At 44.2% G+C, this 21,868-nt stretch overlaps 1 protein-coding gene across 3 annotated transcripts in view; it reads right to left on the bottom strand.

The window, feature by feature from the left end:
• PRRX2 (paired related homeobox 2) overlaps positions 1–20,701 on the bottom strand; it is a 65,096-nt gene extending 44,395 nt beyond the window's left edge. For all 3 annotated transcript variants that reach the window (XM_083722547.1, XM_083722548.1, XM_083722549.1), the window contains exon 1: positions 20,016–20,701. In XM_083722547.1, the coding sequence (XP_083578673.1) occupies positions 20,016–20,268 (253 nt within the window). In that variant the 5' untranslated portion in view covers positions 20,269–20,701. The remainder of the gene's footprint in view (positions 1–20,015) is intronic.
• Between the last annotated feature and the right edge of the window lie 1,167 nt (positions 20,702–21,868).

Below are 21,868 nucleotides of genomic sequence, written 5' to 3'. Positions count from 1 at the left end.
GAATGAGGGTTTGAGATTTACTGGATGTATGGCTTTGAAAGAGAATGTATTAAAGATGATATATAGATGGCATTTAACGCCAACAAAATTGGCCAAAATGTATAGAAAGAGAGATAGAAAATGTTGGAAATGTAAAGAAGCAGATGGTGATTATTTTCATATGTGGTGGACCTGTGACAAGGTTAAAAAATTCTGAAAATCAATCTATAATGAACTTTAAAAGATATTTAAGTACACCTTTTCCAAAAGACCGAAAGCTTTTTTGCTAGGTCTAATGGGAAGGGAAATTAAAATAAAAGATCAGAATTTGTTTATGTATGCCACAGCCGCCGCAAGAACACTATTGCCTGAAAAATGGAAATCACAAGATTTACCAACCATCCAGCAGTGGCAGGTGAATATGACAGATTTCGTGGAACTTGCCAAATTGACAGGGAGGATCTGGGACCAAGAGGACCAGAGATACAAGAACAATTGGAGTAAATTCATTGAATATCTAAAGGAGAACTGTAAAAACTTAAAAGACACTAGCAGGACTGGAATAATACCTTCAATGTAAAATAGTAGAGATATAAGAATAATATACGCGATAAGATTGTGATGTATATACCAACTGCAGGGAGGGAGGGAAGTCAAGACTCGGCAGAGTCAAAGGGAATATATTGTGATAATAAGGATGGTTGGGAAAAGAATATTTAAAGAAAATAATAAAAAATTACTTGAAAAAAAATAAAATAAAAGACAAATTCATGGAGGACAGGGCTATTGATGGCTATTACCCACAATTGGACAAGCTGTGCCTCCACAATCAGAGACATCTGAATACTGATTGCTGGAAGCCACAGGAGGGGAGAGGGCTCTTGAAGGTTTCCCATAACTGGGCATCTGGTTGGCCATGGTGAGAGCAGGATGCTAGGCGGTAGAGCAGAGGCATCAACTTGCAAGGGAGTTTGGGGGGCTGGCCAATGTCACAAGTGATGCTGCAGTGCTGTGCGAGCAACGTCAAGATATCGGGAGGAGCCAGGGGGTGGAGCCGAATGTGGCGGCAGCATGGCTTCAATAGCCACTGGTTCCTCCTCTTCCAGCCACTTTTGCCACCACCAGCCGAGGTTGTTGTGGCATGCTTGGCTCCACACTTGACTGGGGGCCGCTTCCCACCTCCTTCCCCTCTGTGGCAGAAGGAGGAGGAGCCAGTCATTGAAGCCACACTATGCTTCCTCCGCCACCCCACCACCCCTTTTTAGGGGCAGCTGGCTCCCTCCCAAAAAATATTTGAAGGGGGGCAAAAGGGATCAGCCACTAGGATTTGGCACCCCTGGGGGGCATTGGCCTGATCCAGCAGGGCATCCCAATCAAGCAGTGAAGGACCACCACCCCAACCCCCCAGCTTAAGCAACAAGCCTCCTTGATTTCATGTTTAAGAAATTCAAGATAACGTTTAATTTGCTGTCAGATCTGAGTGCAGAATCAATGTAACATTATACGGCTGCTCTAACAACATTTCCAAGTTAGGGCTAAATTAAAACTGGGGAGGTAAATGAAGCCCTGCTACCCCCCGCCCCCAGCTCTAATTGGTTACAGATGCCCCTCAAATACTGGTGTGGTGGATTTATATATACGCACAGATATCCCTGCTTTGCCTTGGAAAGAAATAATGTTCTTTCTGCTTCTTTATCACTGCTGATCAGTCTCTTTCCATCCTCCCTCCAATCCACCTTGATTTATTTCCACATTTTTGTAATCAGTCTCTCTCTGCCTCTCTCTCAGCTAGCTGCTTGGGCACTCAGGGTGGCACAGGCACCCTATGCACATACCACACATGGGGGCAGGGCAGGACGGACTGCCAGAATCCTACCACCCAAGCCACCGTGTTCCGCTCACGTGCTCTGCAGGCCCATGTTGCTTTTTCGAGCAGCTGTAGCCTGCAGGGAGTCCACCTACTGCCCTCCCCAGCTGGAGACCCCCCCCCCTGCTTTTTGGGTTGTGCGGCAGGGGCCCGAGCCACCACATCATGCCCAGGAGAGACACTGTGGCTCAGGCGCACTGCGGGCCCAGTGCTGCTCACAGGGCCAGCACATGCCTGTTGCATCCTTCTCAGCTGCCCTCTGGTGGCAGGGGGTAAGGTTGCAGCAGCTCAGCGCCCTGCAAGAACAGCCCTGGGGCCACACTGCTTTGGGGAGTGGCACACCATGCTCTGGGGTGCCACCCCCGAGGTAAGTGCCACCCAGTGCACCCCACCTTCCTCACCCCCACCCCAAGCTATGCAACTGCTCTCTCTCTCTCTCCCCCAGCCCCCCCCACACACACACCTGCACCATCCTTTTTCAAAACAGGCATATGGGGGAAGCAGGGGAACGGAGGGCCACTAATCACTGGCTTCTAACAGCAGCCCAGATCAACCCTTCAGCTGGGCATTCAATCCCCACAAAAGCAGAGGCTGATTTCTAGCTGCTGAAATCAATCCCTCCTTTACTTTTACTTTTAATCATCTCAAAGAAGAATTACATGTTTTACCATCGGGGAGAAAAATTATTTCCTGTTTTTACCTCAAAGAAATATCTTATTTTAACGGCCCCCTTCACTTGTTAAGAGATGGAAACTTGGGAGGGGTAAAAGGCCTGGAACTCAGTCTTTTTCACTCCTCAAATAGCAAACACCGAAAAGGAAAAAGGGAAAATGATGGATGGAATATGTTGTGACTTGGCAGGAAGGGACCCATTTCTTATTCTCTTGCCTGCCCAGTTACTCCCCCCACTGCCAATGTTACATCAGGGGTCAAGGAAATAAAGAACTACACAACTTTTAGAAGACAGCTGAAGGCAGGAACTTTTTTAGTGTTTGACGTTTTACTATGTTTTTATACGCACTGTAAGCCGCGCAGAGGAGGAGAGTATAAATGCTCTACCACTGAGCTACAGCCAGTCCTCAAGTATGACCTTAGGAACACAGGCAGTCAGACAGTTGGTGCATCTAGCTCAGTATTGTCTACACTGGCTGGCAGTGGCTCTCCAGATTTCAGTAGGGGGTCTCTCCCTGCCCCACCTGAACATAATGGGGACTGAACCTGGGACCTTCTGCATGCGGAACTGATATTCTGCCACTAAGCTAAAACTGTACACAGCCCTAGGCATTGTTAATGGCACAACTACCACTTGCTTTTTTCTGGGGGTATTCAGCAGCAGCAGCATTTATTATTTGTACCCTGCCAATCTGACTGGGTTGCCCCAGACACTCTGGGCGGCTTTCAGCATATATATAAGCAAAGTAAAACCTTAAACCTTAAAAAGCTTCCCTATACAGGGCTGCCTTCAGATGTTTCCTAAATGTTATATAATTACTCATCTCCTTGACATCTGATGGGAGGGCGTTCCATAGGCATAGCTGTCAACTTTTCCCTTTTTTTAAGGGAAATTCCCTTATTCCGAATAGGATTCCTCGCAAGAAAAGGGAAAAGTTGACAGCTATGTCCACAGGGCAGGCGCCACTACCAAGAAGGGCCTTCTGCCTGGTTCCCTGTAACCTCACTTCTTGCAGGGAGGGAACTGCCAGAAGGCCCTCGGAGCTGGACCTCAGTGTCTGGGCAGAACGATGGAGGTGGAGGCGCTCCTTCAGGTATACTGGGTCGAGGCTGTTTGGCTTTAAAGGTCAGCACCAACACTTTGAATTGCCCTCGAAAACTTACTGGGAGGAGTAGAGAAACACCATCAGACATCATAACTGTGCAATGGTGATTTCAGCTGGAAGCAGGTTTTAGAGGACACGGGTGGCACTGCGGGTTAAACCACAGAGCCTAGGACTTGCTGATCAGAAGGTCGGTGGCTCAAATACCCGCGACGGGGTGAGCTCCCGTTGCTCAATCCCAGCTTCTGCCAACCTAGCAGTTCAAAAGCACGTCAAAGTGCAAGTAGATAAATAGGTACCGCTCTGGCGGGAAGGTAAACGGCGTTTCCACTGCTCCAGTTTGCTGGCAACATGACCTGGAAGCTGTACGCCACTCCCTCGGCCAATAAAGCGAGATGAGCGCCGTAACCCCAGAGTCGGTCACGACTGAATCTAATGGTCAGGGGTCCTTTTACCTTTACCTTTAATTCCTTCCAGTTTCCACAAAGTGGCATTTAGTGACCTGGTTCACCAGATCATAGGAAGCTGCCTTCTGATGATCTAGACCATTGGTCCATCTAGCTCAGTATAGTCTGCACTGAGTGGTTCGCTTGGGTTACAGACAGGGAATCTTTCCCAGCCCTATCAGGAGACACCAGAGAATAAGTCTGGAGCCTTCTGTGTTCAGACATGTGCTCTGCCACTCTGCTATGACCATTCCTCTAAAAATAAAGTAAGATTTTAGGCTCCACAGTTCCAAAGAGGAACATAGTAAGTTGCCTTACAGCAAACTGGATAAATCATTGAGCAAATGCTCAAGAAAGACTGGACTTAGTCTAACCTCTGAAAAGCTGTGTCTAAGCAAACCCAGGATGAAAGCTGAAGACACAGGGTAAGGACATAAGAAAAGCCTGGCTGCTGGATAAGGCCAGAGCGGGCTATCTAGTCTAGCATCCTGTTCTCACAGTGGCCACCCAGATGCCACAAGCAGAAGCCCCCAAGCAGTACCCTCTCCACTCCTGCAGTTTCCATCAAGTAGGATTCAGAAGCATTATTGCTTATCACTGTGAATAGCCTCATCTTCCACTACACTAGTGGTGGAAGCCTCCATCCTTGGAGGCAGAACATGGCAATTGTGACTAGTAGTTTGTTTCCTGGGAAAGCCCTGAAAACAGCTTGCTTCTAAAAACAGGGGTGTTGTAAGCGTATCTGAATTATTTTAGAGTCACACCTTCTCAGAGGGTACTCTGTGCCTAGTGGGCAATGAATTAATTTACTCAATTACCGTTTGGAGGAGGAGGAGGAGGAGAGGAAGAGGAGGAAGAAGGAGGAGGAGGAGGAAGAAGCTTGGTGGTGTTTCCTTTTCTTATTTCGAAATGTGTGCAAGTTGCAGCTATTCTCTAATAATTACAACCAGGCCCACTGGGAAATTAAGCCTTCTATTAGGTGTTCTAATGTTTAATAGGATGTTTTCATCTCACAGTGGATCTGGTTGCAATTATTGCAGAATAGCTGCAACTGAAATTGTGTTTTTAGCAGCATATGCAATCTGGAGAAGGTGGCTCTGGGCGGAGCGATAGGGATGTGCTGTGCTGGCATGTTGTGTTTAGATACTAAAGGGGAAATAATAAATGGATAAAGCCCAAGCTGCTTGCAATGCAAACTGAGGAGCAAAGGAAGTCATTAGCATCATTCAACACTTTGTAAAGCTCTAGCATTTTCTAAATACTGTCCTGTATGTTGAAAGATGAAACCGTTCCTGCCGTCAGGCTAAAATTTTAACAGGCACAACACAAAAGGAAATACGAATGGGGAGGAAAGAGGAAAACAAATATTAGAGCAGTACCTCTTTCATTGTATTGGTGAAATACTTGATTTTGGCAGGTGTTCATGTACTTTTAAACTACATCCCTGTAGTATGGAGATCAATGGCAAGATAACAGGATTGATTGATTGATTATTTAATTTCTATACAGCTTAATATATTAAATATATATCTAAGGAGTTCACAGAAAACTGAAGCAACAACAAACAACTTAAACAAAGTATTACAAAATTACACACTGTCATATGAAAATGTTACATTAATACAAAGTTACTAATACAGTGGTACTTCAGGTTAAGAACCTAATTCGTTCTGGAGATCTGTTCTTAACCTAAAACAGTTCTTAACCTGAAGCACCACTTTAGCTAATGGGGCCTCCCACTGCTGCCACGCCGCTGCTGCACGATTTCTGTTCTCATCCTGAAGCAAAGTTCTTAACCCAAGGTAATATTTCTGGGTTAGCGGAGTCTGTAACCTGAAGCGTCTGTAACCAGAGGTACCACTGTATATATAAATCAATATTAATTCATTTTTCTTCTGACACACCCTCCCTCTCAGGCTCCAGGTTCTCACCCAGAGTCCAAACAAACTCTCAGATCACCTACAGACATCTCACAATGAGAAGAGTTCCTGGAAACAGCAGACATCACCCTAGACCAGGCACCCCCAAACTCAGCCCTCCAGATGTTTTTGGGACTACAATTCCCATCATCCCTGACCACTGGTCCTGTTAGCTAGGGATGATGGGAGTTGTAGTCCCAAAACATCTGACGGGCCAAGTTTGGGGACTCTCACTCTAAATTTGCTTTTGGGGGTATCCCTGGGTAGACGGTGCTTCCTCAGGATGCCCATAGCTGCATCCCATTCAGCTGCACTCTCCACAGCCAGTTCCAGGTACAGCAGGTTTGCTGAGTTTCTCAGGGGGTCCAGGAGATGGGGGAGGGCCCCCCCTCTACTCACAGCTCTTTCTTCACCCTCTGTCCTCACTGCCTCCTCCAGCTGGTGGTTCATGGCAGGCAGTGAGTGTAGAAGCTCAGGCTCAGTGACCTGGGTGTGCACTGAGCCTGAGACAGCCAGTATGGTCTTTGTGAGCTGTGGAGACTTAAATTTCGAGAGTGGAAGGATAAACACCCACCATGTGTTACATAATGGCCTGAGGACCTCATGGCCCTCATGTCCACCATCCCCACCAGAGCCTGGAATATCACACCTGGAAAACAGGGATTATCATTTACCAGGTCTCTAGTGTTGAGGTGAAACAATATGGAGGTTTAATGCAACCCACAAGCCCCGGTCAATGGGAGCCCCTTCAGTTTTAGTCAAATCATGTCCCCCTGCCCACAACCAAGGAGGAAGTCAAAGTATGAAACCAAAGGATGTGCCCAGGGCCGGATTTAGGTTTGATGAGACTCTAAGCTACTGAAGGTAATGGGGCCCTTTATATGTCCAGCTGTTTTTTGTGTTGAATATATGCTATATGGTAATTTAGGAACCTAATAGGTATCTAAAGCCATTTGCACATAACAAAATATGTATTTTGTCAAAGTAATTGTTGCAGTCATCTTATATTTTGGAAATACATCCAGGGTTTTTTTCTTTAATTTTTTTGGGGGCCCCCAAGAGAGTGGTGCGCTAAGCTACAGCATGTTTAGCTTTTACGTAAATCTGGCACTGGATGTGCCTCCCTTTGACCTCCTTGTAAGCCAAGCACCAGAATTTTGTTTGGACCGCTTCTTGTTTGCAACACAGATCAAAACACCTTAAATAAAAGATAAGTCCCCCCCCCAAAAAAAAACCCCAATCATGGAAATTTTCACAATCTAGAAAACACAATTAATGGCTAAACAGAGCATTCTCTCGGGAATAAAAATAAATAGTACACATAAAAACCAGCTCCAGAAATATGAAGGAAACCCCACATTTAACCGCCACCCGCCCACAAATAACCTTTTGGTAAAGTTGCTACCTCTTAGAACATCAGAAGAGCCCTGCTGGGTCCATCTAGTCAATGGTCCATCTAGTCACAGAATCACATAATTGTAGAGTTGGAGGGGACACCAAGTGTCATCTAGTCCAACCCTCTGCCATGCAGGAATCTTTTGCCCAATGGGAGGCTTGGACCCACAACCCTGAGACTAACAGTATCATGCTCTGTCAAGTGAGCTAAATCCAGCATCCTATTATCACAGCAACCGATCAGATGCATTAATAGAAAATCCCCAAGCAATCTTAATCCTAATCCTAAACCTAACCCCTTCACTTTTCAACACCAGTATTTTGATGCTCCCATCCCAAACACAATGACAGAGCCTAATTTAGTGGTATATAAAAGTCTTAAAGAGATAAATAAATGACTTAACTAATCAAAGCGATTCAACACCTAAAATTACTCCGCCGTCCAGCATTCTTAGGTCAGTGACTAGCTCAACACAATCCAGTAAGCATCATGGCTGAGTGGAGAGATCTTAAGCCTGGTCTCTCAGGTCCAAGTGCACATGTAATCCCCACAATAGGCTGTGATTAATTAAGGTCACCCAGGGAGCTTCACTGCCAAGAGGGCATTCAAATGAATACATGCCAATGTAGACACCAGTGAATGCATTTTTGGGTACATTGCTTGGCTGGGGAACTGCACTGCAAAATTGGGAAAAGTACAAATTTCAAAAGATGGTGGTGTTTTGGTTTGCATGTATGTGGGTTACAAGTAGATTTGCCATTAAACACAAACTGAATCCAGTTTCTCCCCCATTCCAACTTCCTTGTAAACCTACTTCAGTAGCATTCCAGATCCTTTGGATCTTCTTTGAAGACCCTTCCTAGAACTCAATAGGGAAATGAATCAGGAATAATCATCAGTAATTTAAACATCTCAAGGGGAAACTCTAGCCAAACAAACCAAGAAGGAGCAGAGAGACGCTTGTGTCGATTTGCAAATGCGATTCTCCATCTGCCCCCCTCTTCTGAAGACAGAGTTGAGACTTTAATTTCCTGCTGAGGCCTGCCTTGTGGAAAGAACGGAGCATAGAAGAAGATCCTATTGCAGGAGACTTGGATATCCTCCTCTAGAGACATCTTCCAAGGTGCCTTGATCAAACTGGGAGGGAAGTCGAAAGAACCTTTCCATTGCCTGCTCCGCAAACATAAAGACCCTGTAAAAGTCCACTTTTCTGGGTGTTTACAAGATCTCTGTTCCCTCTCTTTTCCAGAAGGGCTCCTTTTCAATTTCTTTACGAGTTCCAGCTTCCTTCACTCCCAACAGAGATGAAAAGTGGTCATTGATTTCATGAGCAAAAAACTCGCAAGTTGAATGAGTGCTCCCTTCCCTCACCACCACTATCGCCACCATAAGCAAGCTCCAGGAATGAGCATCAGCTCTATCTTCTGGCGAGAGAAGCATTTGTGCAACTGATCCAGTGCGCATCTCTTAATGCAAGTATAAGGATGGCTTGAAAGAGCATAATTACATACAGACATTTCCTCCTCCTCCTCTCTCTCCATCTCTCTCTCACCACACACGCACACACAAAAATCCAAGCTGTGTGGTATGGTATTGAAACCACTTCTGTGCCTCCATACCACATCCTTTGAAGTTGGCTACTCCTGGTCTGGAATGTTATTGTGGTTTTTCCAGCAAAGTGACAATGGAAAATAGCATTTTATAAATAATAATGTTTTGTTTGCTTTTGGGGCTTTTTTTTAAAAAAAAAAACTTCAACAACTCATTCTGGGATTACAAATCCAAAGCGTTCTTCCTATAAGAATTAAGCACTGGGGTTTTATTTTCCTGGGCCATTTTTCACTGGAATTGCAAGATCTATTAAAAGATTGTGGGGAGGGGGAGTCTCCACCTTCTGATTTCTAATGGAGCCGTGTCTGAAACCCAACTGCCTGAAATCCGCTAAGATTTAAATTGAGGCAGCCGCCGTATGTGGTTCTGCAAAAATGCTGGGGGGGGGGGGAGGTCCCCTCTGCTTTGTGGGGGAATGTCAGTGTGATGGTGCAGAGGAAAGCAGGTTTGACAAATGGAAAGATGCAGTAATTCGGAGCAAATTGGCACGGGAAACTCCTGTTTATGCATACAGAAACACAAAAATGATTATCATATTGCCATTCAATTAAATCAGTGGTTCCCAAACTTTTTTTCCAACCATCCCCCCCAACACACATTCCATACACTCTTTGAGATGCCATTTCCCATCTATGAGCTGTTGCTTTAAAAAAAAAAAAGTATTTACATTAAAAATGATTCAAAAGTAAGCATATGAATTTTTGTACTGATTCATCCAGAGGACTTTTTTTCATCAGTTAACATGAACATCAATGAAGCTAAATGATTCATCAGCTGTTTCTTGACTGCACTGCAATCTTGGTCAGTAAACATGGATGCAAAATCTAGACCAGTGGTTTTCAAAGTCGGTGGTTCTGCCCCCCTGTGGGGATTACCTGGGGCCACTAAGAGGCAAGAGGGTGGCAGGGGGCACTGGAGGTGGGTACCTCCAAGTTTGTTGAATATGTACTGTATTTATGATTAACCAGGCTGGAGCCTTGAGCAAAACACGGTCTTCACTTCATGTTTAAAGCTTTACTGCTCTTAACTGCTTTCAAAGTGATTTCCTTTGATCGTGTTTGTATTTGTGATTCTGAGTTGCCACAAGATAGCTGACTATTGGTAACAGATACTGATTTTCCTATTGATTGCAGAACATCTGTGATAGGTGAAGGTTTGTGCATGTTTGGTAAGTAGTTATATATAAATATTTTATGCTGTAAATTTCCTTCCCCCTTAAGTTTTCATTAGTAAGAATGTGCAAAAATATTTCTGCATGCAACATCTGGTATCACTGAATCAAGTTCATCGATTTTGTTGAATTAATTAAACTAATAGTTTCAACCAGATTTTTTGGGGGGGTGATTGTTTCTGTTTTGCATTTTCTTGTGTGTTTGTCTTCCTTATTGGCTTGTGCAAACTGCTATTCTGAATAATGATCTTTAAAGGGCTGAGAGCTGAGGGAGGGGTGTATGGAACCAAGGGAGCAGTGGCCTGAAAAGGTTTGGGAACCACTGGACTAGACATTCAGCTCCCTAGGCTACAGTGGGGACATGGTAGATAAGTTGCCTTCCCCTGAAATTCTTTTTGCACACACCCCACACAAAAATAAGAGGGCAATCTAGCTAAAGTTAGCCATAATACAGGCAGTAATCCTGTAAGTCCCATCGAATTTAATGGGGCCTGTTTCTCAGTGGATATATACAGTGGTACCTCGGGTTAAGTACTTAATTCGTTCTGGAGCTCCGTACTTAACCTGAAACTGTTCTTAACCTGAAGCACCACTTTAGCTAATGGGGCCTCCCGCTGCTGCCGCGCCGCCGGAGCACGATTTCTGTTCTCATCCTGAAGCAAAGTTCTTAACCCGAGGTACTATTTCTGGGTTAGCAGAGTCTGTAACCTGAAGCGTATGTAACCTGAAGCGTATGTAACCTGAGGAACCACTGTACTGGGATTAGTTTGTAACACTGCATTCATTTTAATTAAATTTTAACCCATCTGACAGGATTTGCCCCAGCCACTCTGGGCGGCTTCCAGCATATACAGAAACATAATAAAACATTTAAACATTCAATACATGTATCAGATTGTAGATCCCAGTTTATACCGTGGGTCTACCTTCTGAGTAAACATGCATGGAATTGCATCGCAAATCCTTCTTCAAGCAACAGAATACAGTTTTGCCATAGGAAGCATCGTCCTATTGATTTCTATCAGCTGGCTCTAACCATGTCCCACTTAGAGGAGACCCACTGAAGCCATAGTTAGTCTCATGTGTACTTACTTCAACAGGTTTACCCTGATATGACTAATGCAACCCTGGGGTTCATTGTGGCAAATGTGTAGGATTATGACCAATATATTCCAGATATTCACCCTCATTGTGTTGCCATCTAATAAAATGAATTGGAAGCTTATGGGAAATCTGAGAGTGTTGGTTTATTCCCATTTTTCATTTTCCTCAGCCTTCAGTTCAGTTTTTCACGTTGCCCACATCAGTTTATAATTTAAAAAAAAAAAAATCCTCATGAGAATTCATCAACATTTTGCTTAGCTTTCTCCTGACGCACACAATTTTGTATGCACTTTTGCCCAATGTTCACAATTTTGCAAACCAATTTCCCACAACAAAATGCATCTTGCATTTTAAAAAAACTAATATATGCATTTTTACACACACTTTCCTTAATATATGCAATTTGTGGGGGGGTACAACTTATTTGGTTGGAAATTTGGAGAAGTGTGGATTTTGCAAGGTAGCTTTCTGGCGTACCATTTCAGAAAATTTTAATTGGTAGGTTTACGTTAAAAGTCCTATCCAGATTTGACTTCTGCCACTAATGTCCTTAATACAGTGACCCTCTCTTGATTAGTGTTCCAGAACCATGTTGCTGCCATCAGTGGAACTTCCCTTCTGAATAAATGTTCTTAAAATTAGAACACTGCTTTGACAATTGCTTTGAGTGGAGATTAATTATTTTATTTTAATATATATATAATGGTACATCTATAACACACACAGAGACATACACGCATTAAAAGGTTTTCTACAGAATGCAATTTTAGTCTTTCAGCGACTGATTCCTAGAATCAACCACTTTCCCTTTCTCCTCTATCCTTCAGTCTAACAACAGAAGGACAAAAGCTGAATTTCATTAGACTCAAGAGGATTCAGAGTCAATTGTGGTAGACCCACAACGTGTGCCACTCTTTAAAGCACTCTTACAAAAAAAGAAAAAGGGGCTTTAATAATAAGAAGACATTGCCTAATTACCCCACAATCTAATTACCATGAAAACAGTCCAGAAATTTCTCCTCGATCACATCATACATTTTATTATACCAAAATTGACTCTTGCACTCCGCAGGTTCCATTAGGACCTCTTTCCAGACTAGTGGTGCACTTGCTCTTAATCATCACAAATAAATCTGGGGACGCTTCTGAACCGGAGCCAAGCACTTTGATGGAAGCAAAATGCTTAACTCTCCCACTGAAAGCAGCAGAACTTGATAATAGTGCTTTATGCCGGGTGAGCTGCATTCATGTGCTTCATTTAATTTTTTTTTTAATCAAATATTATTTTCCAACCAAGGCTGCTTTTGTTAGAAGAATACAGATGCTTCTTAGAATAAATGTAGTCGTCAATTTATCCCAAAACAAAAGGTGCTCCAAGCCACCAATTTTCATTCTACTTCACTTTGAAACTTAGACTGATGCTGCGGTAGGTTCTGGCAAACTGATTGCAGATACGCATTACTGTCGTAGATTCAGGACAAGTGATTTTAAAAGCGAAGATGAAAAAAGACATCTTTATAATGTACGTCAGCTGGTGCTCATGACAGTTGGTAGGCATGCAATTTATGGGACATATGCAATCAATATATTTTGGTGCTCCTGAACCTTGTCCTCTTGCATTATAGGAACCCCAGGACCCTCATTCCCAAATGAAAAGACAGTTGCTGGCCTTGGAAGTCATCAAAGAAGGGAGGAAGGCTCTGAACCGTTCCATAAGGAAAGAAAAAACAATGGTCCTCACCACACAGTTTTAAAATGCAATGGGCAACAGGAGGCACTGGTTGCGTTAAATTTCCAAAGACACAACTAACTTCTGATCAGAATTCAGATCTGCATCTGTTAAGCTCCCCAGGGTAACTCCTTTCTTAGAAACCAGTTCTGAGTTAACTGACACACTTTTCACAAATTACCTTGGGTGGGGCGGTCAGGAAGGTGGGGAGCTGATTCAGGGCACAGTAGAGGTAAGAAATTAAGGAAGACACTAATTCACCCACTTTGGTTATTTTAGTTTGGATTTTGCAACAAACTTATTTTTATTAAAAAAAAAAACACAACCCAATTATTATCCAACACAGGAATTCTTCCTATTAGCTGGTTGGAAAAAAAACACCTGACCAAACCAAGCAAGAATGCTTGTATAATCAACAGTAAGACAATTCTACTTAGTAATGGAAGATAAGTTCCCATATATCAAATGCTGTCCTGGCCTTTTTTGCTAGTCCACCTTTGCCAGAGCCCTTATCATTATTCTGCTGCATTCTTCGAAATGTGAAAGGCTTATTTCTGCTGAGAAGTACAGCTTCCTAAATTCAGTGCTAACGTACTCCCACGTAATTGACACAGAACTGTGCCATCATTAAAAGAACGGTGCCTTTTCTTCTGTATGAAAAAGGAATCCATACGTGTTTTTCTCCCATTACTAACAGAAGGGAGAGGAGTGTTGAGCTAGTCTTTTATCCCCTGAAGCAAAACAGGACACAGTGCAGGTATATAATACTACATGAACTCTGCTCTGGCTCTAGAGTAAATTTATTTATTTATTTATTTCACTAAAAATAATATGAAGCAATTAAACAATGAAATTATCAATAAGGAAAATTAACGTTAATCATTTAAGAATTTCGAAAAAGATTATAACTCTTTTGAAAGTCTTAAGTTGTTAATGTTAACTATAGACTGAGAGCAAATTAATACTCACACCAGCTTTCTAAACATCTAGGTAGGCTTGTCTAAGCAAAAAAATGTTTTTAGCAGGCACCAAAAAGACTACGGTGAAGGCACCTGCCAAGTATCAAGGGGCAGGGAGTTCCAAAGTAAAGGAGCTGCTACACTAAAATATAAAGTTCTTACGGGGCCAGTTCCACTGATCAAAGCAGTTAAGTGGGCACATAAGGGTTAAGCTCCCATGCATGCAGGAAAGAACAATGGTGGCCACCACGACCCCGCACCAAAAATATATGATTTCTGTAACCCTATCCCTGATCCCGCTCACGGTTGCATGTGCCTGCCATTAAGACAATGGCCTGGCTAAAGGCCTTCTCACACAGTTCTTGAATGTACATCTGAACATCAAAACTGCCCCCCACCCCAGAAAATGGTTTGCAATTGGAGGTTAATGGGGAGAATACCCTATATGTTTGGATAGAATGTTGTCGTTATCTCTGCGTCTGCCTGTTCCCTATATGGAAACATTCACTTGATGTTACCATCAGCAGATGGAGAGGCCCTAGTGTAACACTTTGCTCAGGTCTTCTCAATTTGCTACCAAGTTCAAGGTGTCCCTATTAGTATCTAAAGCCCTCAGCAACATGGGACCAGTTTACCTGACAAGTGCCCACTCGACTGCTTCAGTCAGTGGAATGGCCACTGTTACAGGTGCCACACAATACCAATTCTGCATATGAATGAAATTGATCTTTTGGTGTGGCAGCACACACACTTTGGAACTCCCTGCCTGTTGACATCAGGAAGGTGCCTTCACTGTTCTGTTCTTGGTGCTTACTAAAAAACATTTTTGTTTTAGGCAAAGCCTACCCAGCTATGCAGATTGTTGGCAATTATTTTAATCAGGTTTTTATTTTAATTATTTGCAAATGTTTTAAATAGTTGTTTTTAACAGTTCTTACCGATAATTTGTGTGGGTGTTTTTTTAAAAAAAATTGCTTGAGGGTTGGTTGGTTGGTTGTCTTGCTTGCTTACAATCAAGCTGTATATACATTTTCTGAAATGAAACGAAATTATTCTCATGCAGAGCATCCATTGCAAAAAAAGGGAGCCTGGTAAAAGGAGTTATTGATGCCTAAAGGCTCAGGGTTGGCCCAACCAATTAGGACCCATTTATTTACTGTATTATGATAAATGATAAATAAATATGAAATACATATTTGAAGCAGTCTTTCTGGATTTCTGTTCCTAATTCTGAGGTCCCCCAGGCACTGCAAATTTCACTTAACATTTGTTCTTTTCCTTTATATTTACGTCTATAGGCTACAATTTCACCAATCCTCACCATGACACCATTTAGCAGATCAACATTATTATTCTGGTTTCACAGACTGGGAAGAGGGAAGCCAAACTGAGTTGCAATAGGGTGCCCACCTTGTGTAGGAGAAGCTGTGATTCGGGTCTAGATCACTAAATGTGTCATCAAGAGAAAATGCACCATGCTCTCGTGATCATTATGAGTTGCCATTGCTTGGAAGGTTGTTTCTGTTTTCATCCCAGTGCTATTTGAACTGAAGCTAGGTTAGAAATTAAAAATTTCCAAAAGATGAGATGGAGGGAGGTCATGTTGGCTTCCTTCTTTGCCTACGAAAAAGGAGTTCCGTCAAGACAGCATCTGCTGTTCACAACTGGGAGACCTGCTGTCATTTGCAAGTCAATCCCCTAAACTAAAGGCACAGGAGCAACAGAGCTGGGCATTTGACTGAAGGACAGACTATGAAACCCACCAAAAATAAATACAATTAATCAATCAATTAATCAGTCTAAAAAAGCATCTATGCAACACCCTTCAGCCTATTTTAGGATTTTAGGGCTGTGTGTAACCGTAATAAATTATAATAAATGAGTAATAGGAAGGTGGTCCTTGCGGTGATAGTTGGACATACAGATCATACCTCTGCCAATGGAGGCCACTAGCTCAGTCTCAGTTGTCTCCTTTGTGAAATGGTTAGAAGAGTGACCTACATAGGAAGCTGCCTTATTCTGGGTGGAGCCTTTGTTCCATCTAGCTCAGAATTGTCAACACTGACTGGCAGCAGCTCTCCAGGGCTTCAGCCAGTCTTCCCCAGCCGAATCTGGAGATGCTGGGAACTGAATCTCAAACCTCTTGCATGCTAAGCAGTTGCTCTGCTTCTGAGTTCTGACCCTTTCCTTAAAAATAAAGATTCCAGTCCTCACAGTTCTGAATTAAAGGCTGGTTTAATGAGAACACAAGAAATTATACCAAGTTAGACCAAGATTCCATGCAGCTCAGAATTGTCAACATTGACCGGCAGCAGCTCTCAAGATTTTTAACCAAGGGGTCTTTCACAGCCCCACCAGGAGATGCCACTGAGAATTGAGCTTGGGACCTTCTGCATGCCAAACACATTCGCTAACACAAAGCTGCAGCCTTCTCATTACTTCACAGGGTGGTCATTTAAATGGATGGGGACACCCACAAGAGTCATTTTGACCCCATAATAGCTGTTGTGACAGTTCCTATTCATTCAAATGGGTATACTTAAGCTAGATTATGCACAACAAATTTATACTTCTGTCAGAGCTTTCAGGAAGTCCTTGAGAGCACAATGAATCCCAGGAAAAACCTCTTGAGATCTGAAGCACATAGCTGGGTGCTTAAGTCTAATGTATCCCAAATCTAATGGGATGTTCTCCTGTTCAAACCCCATTGAAATGAAAGGGGGGTTGTCTATAGTCTTTTCATTTTTACAGGGCTTTCCAGGGCCTTGCAGAGCCAGGCAGAGGCCCAGGCCAGGTAGATAATGTGCCCCCCCTTTTTTTTTTACCCTGGGGATAACTGAAGTCTTATAAATTTCTTTTCTGCGAATTCTTGAATTACGCAGCAAAAATCAAGCATCTTTGCCTTATCATGGTTTATGTTTATCATTGCTAAACCGTTTAGGCGTTCTTAAGCCATTGTTAATCAAAAGAAAGACTTAATTCATTTTAATATATTGAAACTTCTCTCATTGGAGACCACTGTAGCTGGTAATGATAAGAAAATGCATAATGCAATTAGAAGATTTGGACGCCGGAGAAGGTTTTCTCTCGCGCTTGTAGCCATGGCCCCAGGGAATCCGACCACCGCCACCGCCTTTGCGCCTCCGCGTTCGCCCCAGTGCATCCCCTGCAATTGTGAATGTGCTGACCGAGGCCCCCTTTGGAATCGGAGGCCTGGGCCAAGTGGCCCATATGGTGCCCCCCTCTCTCTCTGGGCCTGGGGCTCTCCACAGAATATTTTTGGGGCTGTGCAGATTGATTCCAAGGGATGCCTGTTGCATTTCCCCCCCATATATGACATTGAAAATGGAAAACAAAGAGAGAACCTTTAGCCTCCTGGATGTTGTCGATGCACATGCATGAGTATCGCTAAGACCAATGCAGGAAGAAGCAGAACCAGATTGCCGTAAAAATGGCCAGTCTAACCAGTGCGTCCTTGCAACACATGCAGTTTATGGTGTAGTGGGGGAGCACACAAGTTTTTGCAAGCATGCTAAGGTGCCCTTGAAATTACCCTGGTAGCAGACAAATGCTTTGTGCTCGTGTCCTGCTTGCAAATTTCTTATTCTGTGAACCACCCTGGGACCCCCGGGTATAGGAAGGTATATAAATTCAATAAATAATAGTAACAACAACAACAACAATGGAAGCATCTGGTTGTCCACTGTCAGAAAAAGATGTTACACTGGATGGGCTCACGTTAGCCTGATCCAACAGAGTTCTGCTTGCATGCTTATGTTTTACATAGATGGCTATGCTCTGTCTCCATGGTCAGAGGCAGTGATGCTTCTGAATTCCAGTCGCTGGGAACCGCAGAAGGGGAGAGTTGCTCTTGTTGTAGAATCCTGCTTGTGGGTTTCCCATTACTGGCATCTGTGTGAACAGGATGCTGGATCGGCTAGGCCGCCTTTGGCCTGATCCAGCACTCACAATAATGATGATAATATCTTATTACTAGTCATAAACCACGTCTAGCTCTTCTAGCTAAGGCCCTTAAAATTCTTAACTTTATTACGAATGGCAACAATAATATTTTAGGCAGCTAAAATTAAGGACAGTTCAGACTCATCCTTCCTATGCCTGGGAATACTTGCAAAGGTGACTGTGAGCATGTTCTCCAGGGGGAAGCTTCACTTTCTGGGAGGCCTTGGGAACCATCAGCATTAGAACAAAGTCCTTTAGGACTCAAGTTGTCAGGACTTGGACCCTCACCCGTGAACCATTAGCGGCAGAGTTTTGTATTCAGGACCAAAGTTGTGCCTATATAGTTGGTGATGATTTCAGCCCCAAGGCTCTTGAGAACTCATCAATAAATTATGGTCCAGGCAACTCAACTACCCATTGGTATTCATGGCAAAACTAAGCAGTCTTTTTACCACCACCACCACCACTCCTGCGCTAATCTATCCCATCTGCCTTGTGGGAAGCTTTCTGATGACATTTTATATATGCTTAAGTATTCTCACCCTTAACATTTTTGTAGGGAATGTCATCTGCCTTTTTTTTTTGGCAGGAGCAGAGATGCGTTTGGTTTCTGATACTGTTGAAATATGTTGAATTTACATCATTTGTTTCTGCATTATGTTGTATTTGCTCTGTGTTGTATTTGTGTACATCTGTTTATTCTTGCCTTGGGAATCTTTTTGGCTGAAAAGCAGCATATAAATTTTATGTTTCTTGTAAGCCTTCTTTTGAAGAATTTGTATCCTGAAAGAAGGGAGAAGGAGAAGGAGAAGGAGAAGGAATCTTCTTTCACGATGCTTATAATAGTCTCCATGGCGTTTGCTCATGCACAAACATATTTCAGAGCATAGATGAACTGCAAAAACCCCTCTCCATGGCTTTAAGATGTCTGTTTGCCAAACAAACCCCCCACCTCTTTCCCCAGTTTCCAAGGCCTGGGGGGAGGAGGGGAATCTATTGCTAACCACTGGAACTACTGGTCATTGAAATAGCAGGGATGTAAGATCAGGCCAATGTCCCATCTAGTCCAGCATCATGTTCTCACAGTGGCCAACCAGATGCCTTGGAAACAGCAACTCTCCCCTTCTGCAGTTTCCTGCAACTGGTATTCAGAAGCATTGCTGCCTCTGATCCTGGAGCTAACATATAGAACCTAACCACCTAAAAAGAGACCCCCAAAAGGGGCCATCTAGTCCAGGATCCTGTTCTCACAGTGGCCAACCAGATTAATGCAAAGGGACTACATGCTAGGCACTGTGCAGGAAAGGATGCTGGTCCTATAAACCCAGACTCAGAGTGTGTGATTATGAAAAGATACAAGAAAGACAGAGATAGATGATAGATAGATAGATAGATAGATAGATAGGAGCACAATCCTGCAGAAAAAAATACAAAGCGCAAGGCCCCATGGAAGGAACAGGGCTCAATTGGATACCAATTTCAACAGCGCTTTTGCTTCCACTAAGGAAGATGTGGAAGGAACCTATGCACACCTTACTTTATAGTGGATTTGGGATGGCTGTTGCACACAAGTTCAACACAGCATCCACACAATGCTGTTGTCATCAAAACACCACCTGTTATCATTTCACCAATTAATCTGGATTTGCCATTTTTTTGTGGAAAACCCAATAAATTATAAACAATAAAACTATGGGAAAATTTAGATGAAGTAAGAAAGGGGGGAATATAAAGGATGGTGTTTTGATGAGGATCACTCTGTGTGATCACTGTGAAATGCTTTACAACGGGCATGATCAGGCCCCAAATCTGCCATAAACGGCACCATTTGGATCATGTGTACTCATAAGTCAAGTCCTCTTGAATTCAGTGGGCCTGACTCCCAAGTAGGTGGACTTTATGAGGAGCTGCGAGCAAAGGGTGTGAAAGCTTGTGGATTCCCCCAGGCCTGGCTGGCATTTCCTACCCATTTCACAGATGTTGGATGAGTCCGGACATCCTATCGTCACAGATTCTTTAGTACACCCCCCTCAAAAAGAAAGTCTGAGGACATCTCCTCTTCTTTCCTCTTCCCCCCTTCATCAAAAAGCGCTCACCTTCCCGAAGGGCGCCTCCTCCTTCGCTCCCGCTGCTGCCCCCAGAGGGGTCCGGGCCGCCCTTGCCGCTCTCCCTCGCCTCTGCGCCGGATTCCTTGGCTGCCCCATTCATGCCGGCGGCAACTTCCTCCAAATCCAGAAGGTGGCTGACGCTGAAGTTTTTCCGAGCCTGGGGGTTGTCCGGAGGGTCCAAAATCCGCACCGGGTTCGGGGCAAATTGCTTATCCATGCCGAAGGCTGCCACAGCGTCCATCGCGGAGGTGGGGGGCTCCAGGGCGCCTGCTGACCCCCCACCCACCCCGGCTCACCAGCACCCACAAACCCAGGAGACTGCGAGCGATCCGGCTCTCCTTGCCTTTCCCCCCTCTTACTCCCCTCCCCCAAAAAAGTTCTGATGACCCCCGCTACACCCCCGATCTGCTCTTCCTGGCTGTGGTTTCCCAAGGAAAAGAGATGGGAAGATCTCGGTCTGCCTCGTGTCGACGTCTAAGAGAGAGGGAACAGGGCGAGGGAGCGCGCCCCCAATTTCCCCTTGCTCAGCCTAGCCCACAAAACTCTCTCTGGCTTCTTCTCGAGCCGCTCAGAGACCAAAGTTGTTGGTTTCTTTTTCTTTCTTTCGCACGACTCCCCTGGCTCTGAAATTGACAAGAGGTTGGCCCTCCTTTGCTGAAACTGATGAAGCCTTCCTCCCCTCCCTTCTCCTGAAACTGACTCAAGAGGAGCTGCCCCCTCCCCTCCCTCCTCTGAAATCGACAAAAAAGTTTGCTATTTTAACAGAAAAACAGACAACCACACACACCCCTCCTGCTCCTTATTTTTCTGTTTTTCGGTTAGTCATCCCCCCTGCCTTTTTTTCTACAAGTTCGCTAGCGGGGAGCGTGTTTGGAAAAAGGACAGCTTTAAACGGGAAAATAATTTGCCTACCTGAAGTCCCCACCTCCACCCCAAATAGAATCATAAAGTTGGAAGGAACCCTGAGGGTCATGTAATCCAATGCCCTGCAGTGCAGGAATAGGCAGCTGTCCCTTACAGGGACTGGCATTATCAACCCCATGTTCTAACCAACCGAGCTATCCAGGCTGGTAGATTTTTAACTCCTAATTGGGGGAATAGCGGTGGGTCAATGGTAAAGGTAAAGGGACCCCTGACCATTAGATCCAGTAGTGACCGACTCTGGGGTTGCGGTGCTCATCTCACTTTATTGGCCGAGGGAGCCAGCGTACAGCTTCCGGGTCACGTGGCCAGCATGACTAAGCCGCTTCTGGTGAACCAGAGCAGCGCACGGAAACGCCGTTTACCTTCCCGCCGGAGCGGTACCTATTTATCTACTTGCACTTTGACATGCTTTCAAACTGCTAGGTTGGCAGAAGCAGGGACCGAGCAACGGTAGCTCACCGCGTCGCGGGGATTTGAACCGCCAACCTTCTGATCAGCAAGTCCTAGGCTCTGATGTTTAACCCACAGCACCACCCACGGTCAATGGTAGAGCACCTGATTTGCTTGCAAAAGTTTCTGTGTTCAATCCTCAATGGCAACGTCAGGTAGGACCGGGATACATTCCATACCTGAAACCCTGGATTCTTCTTGACAGTCGCTGTAGACAATACTGGGCATGGTGGACCAATGGTCTGAGTCACCAGAAAGCAGCTTCTTGGGTTCCTATGACTAGGTTCAGTTATCAGTGACATGGGGGGGGCTTTATTTATTTATTCCCCCTCCCATCTAAACTGTCACCATTCACCTCTATGGAGAGAAATTAATTGTTGTTGTTGTGGGGAAGGTCTTCCATCCAGGTGCTGGGCAGCCTGGCTTATCACTCTCAGGGATCATGGCAGGGTTTTCTGTCCAAAGCA

The sequence above is a fragment of the Podarcis gaigeae genome, assembly GCF_964106915.1.
Source record: "Podarcis gaigeae genome assembly, chromosome: Z".
Taxonomy (NCBI): domain Eukaryota; kingdom Metazoa; phylum Chordata; class Lepidosauria; order Squamata; family Lacertidae; genus Podarcis; species Podarcis gaigeae.
This window is presented reverse-complemented; position numbering and strand designations above follow the sequence as displayed.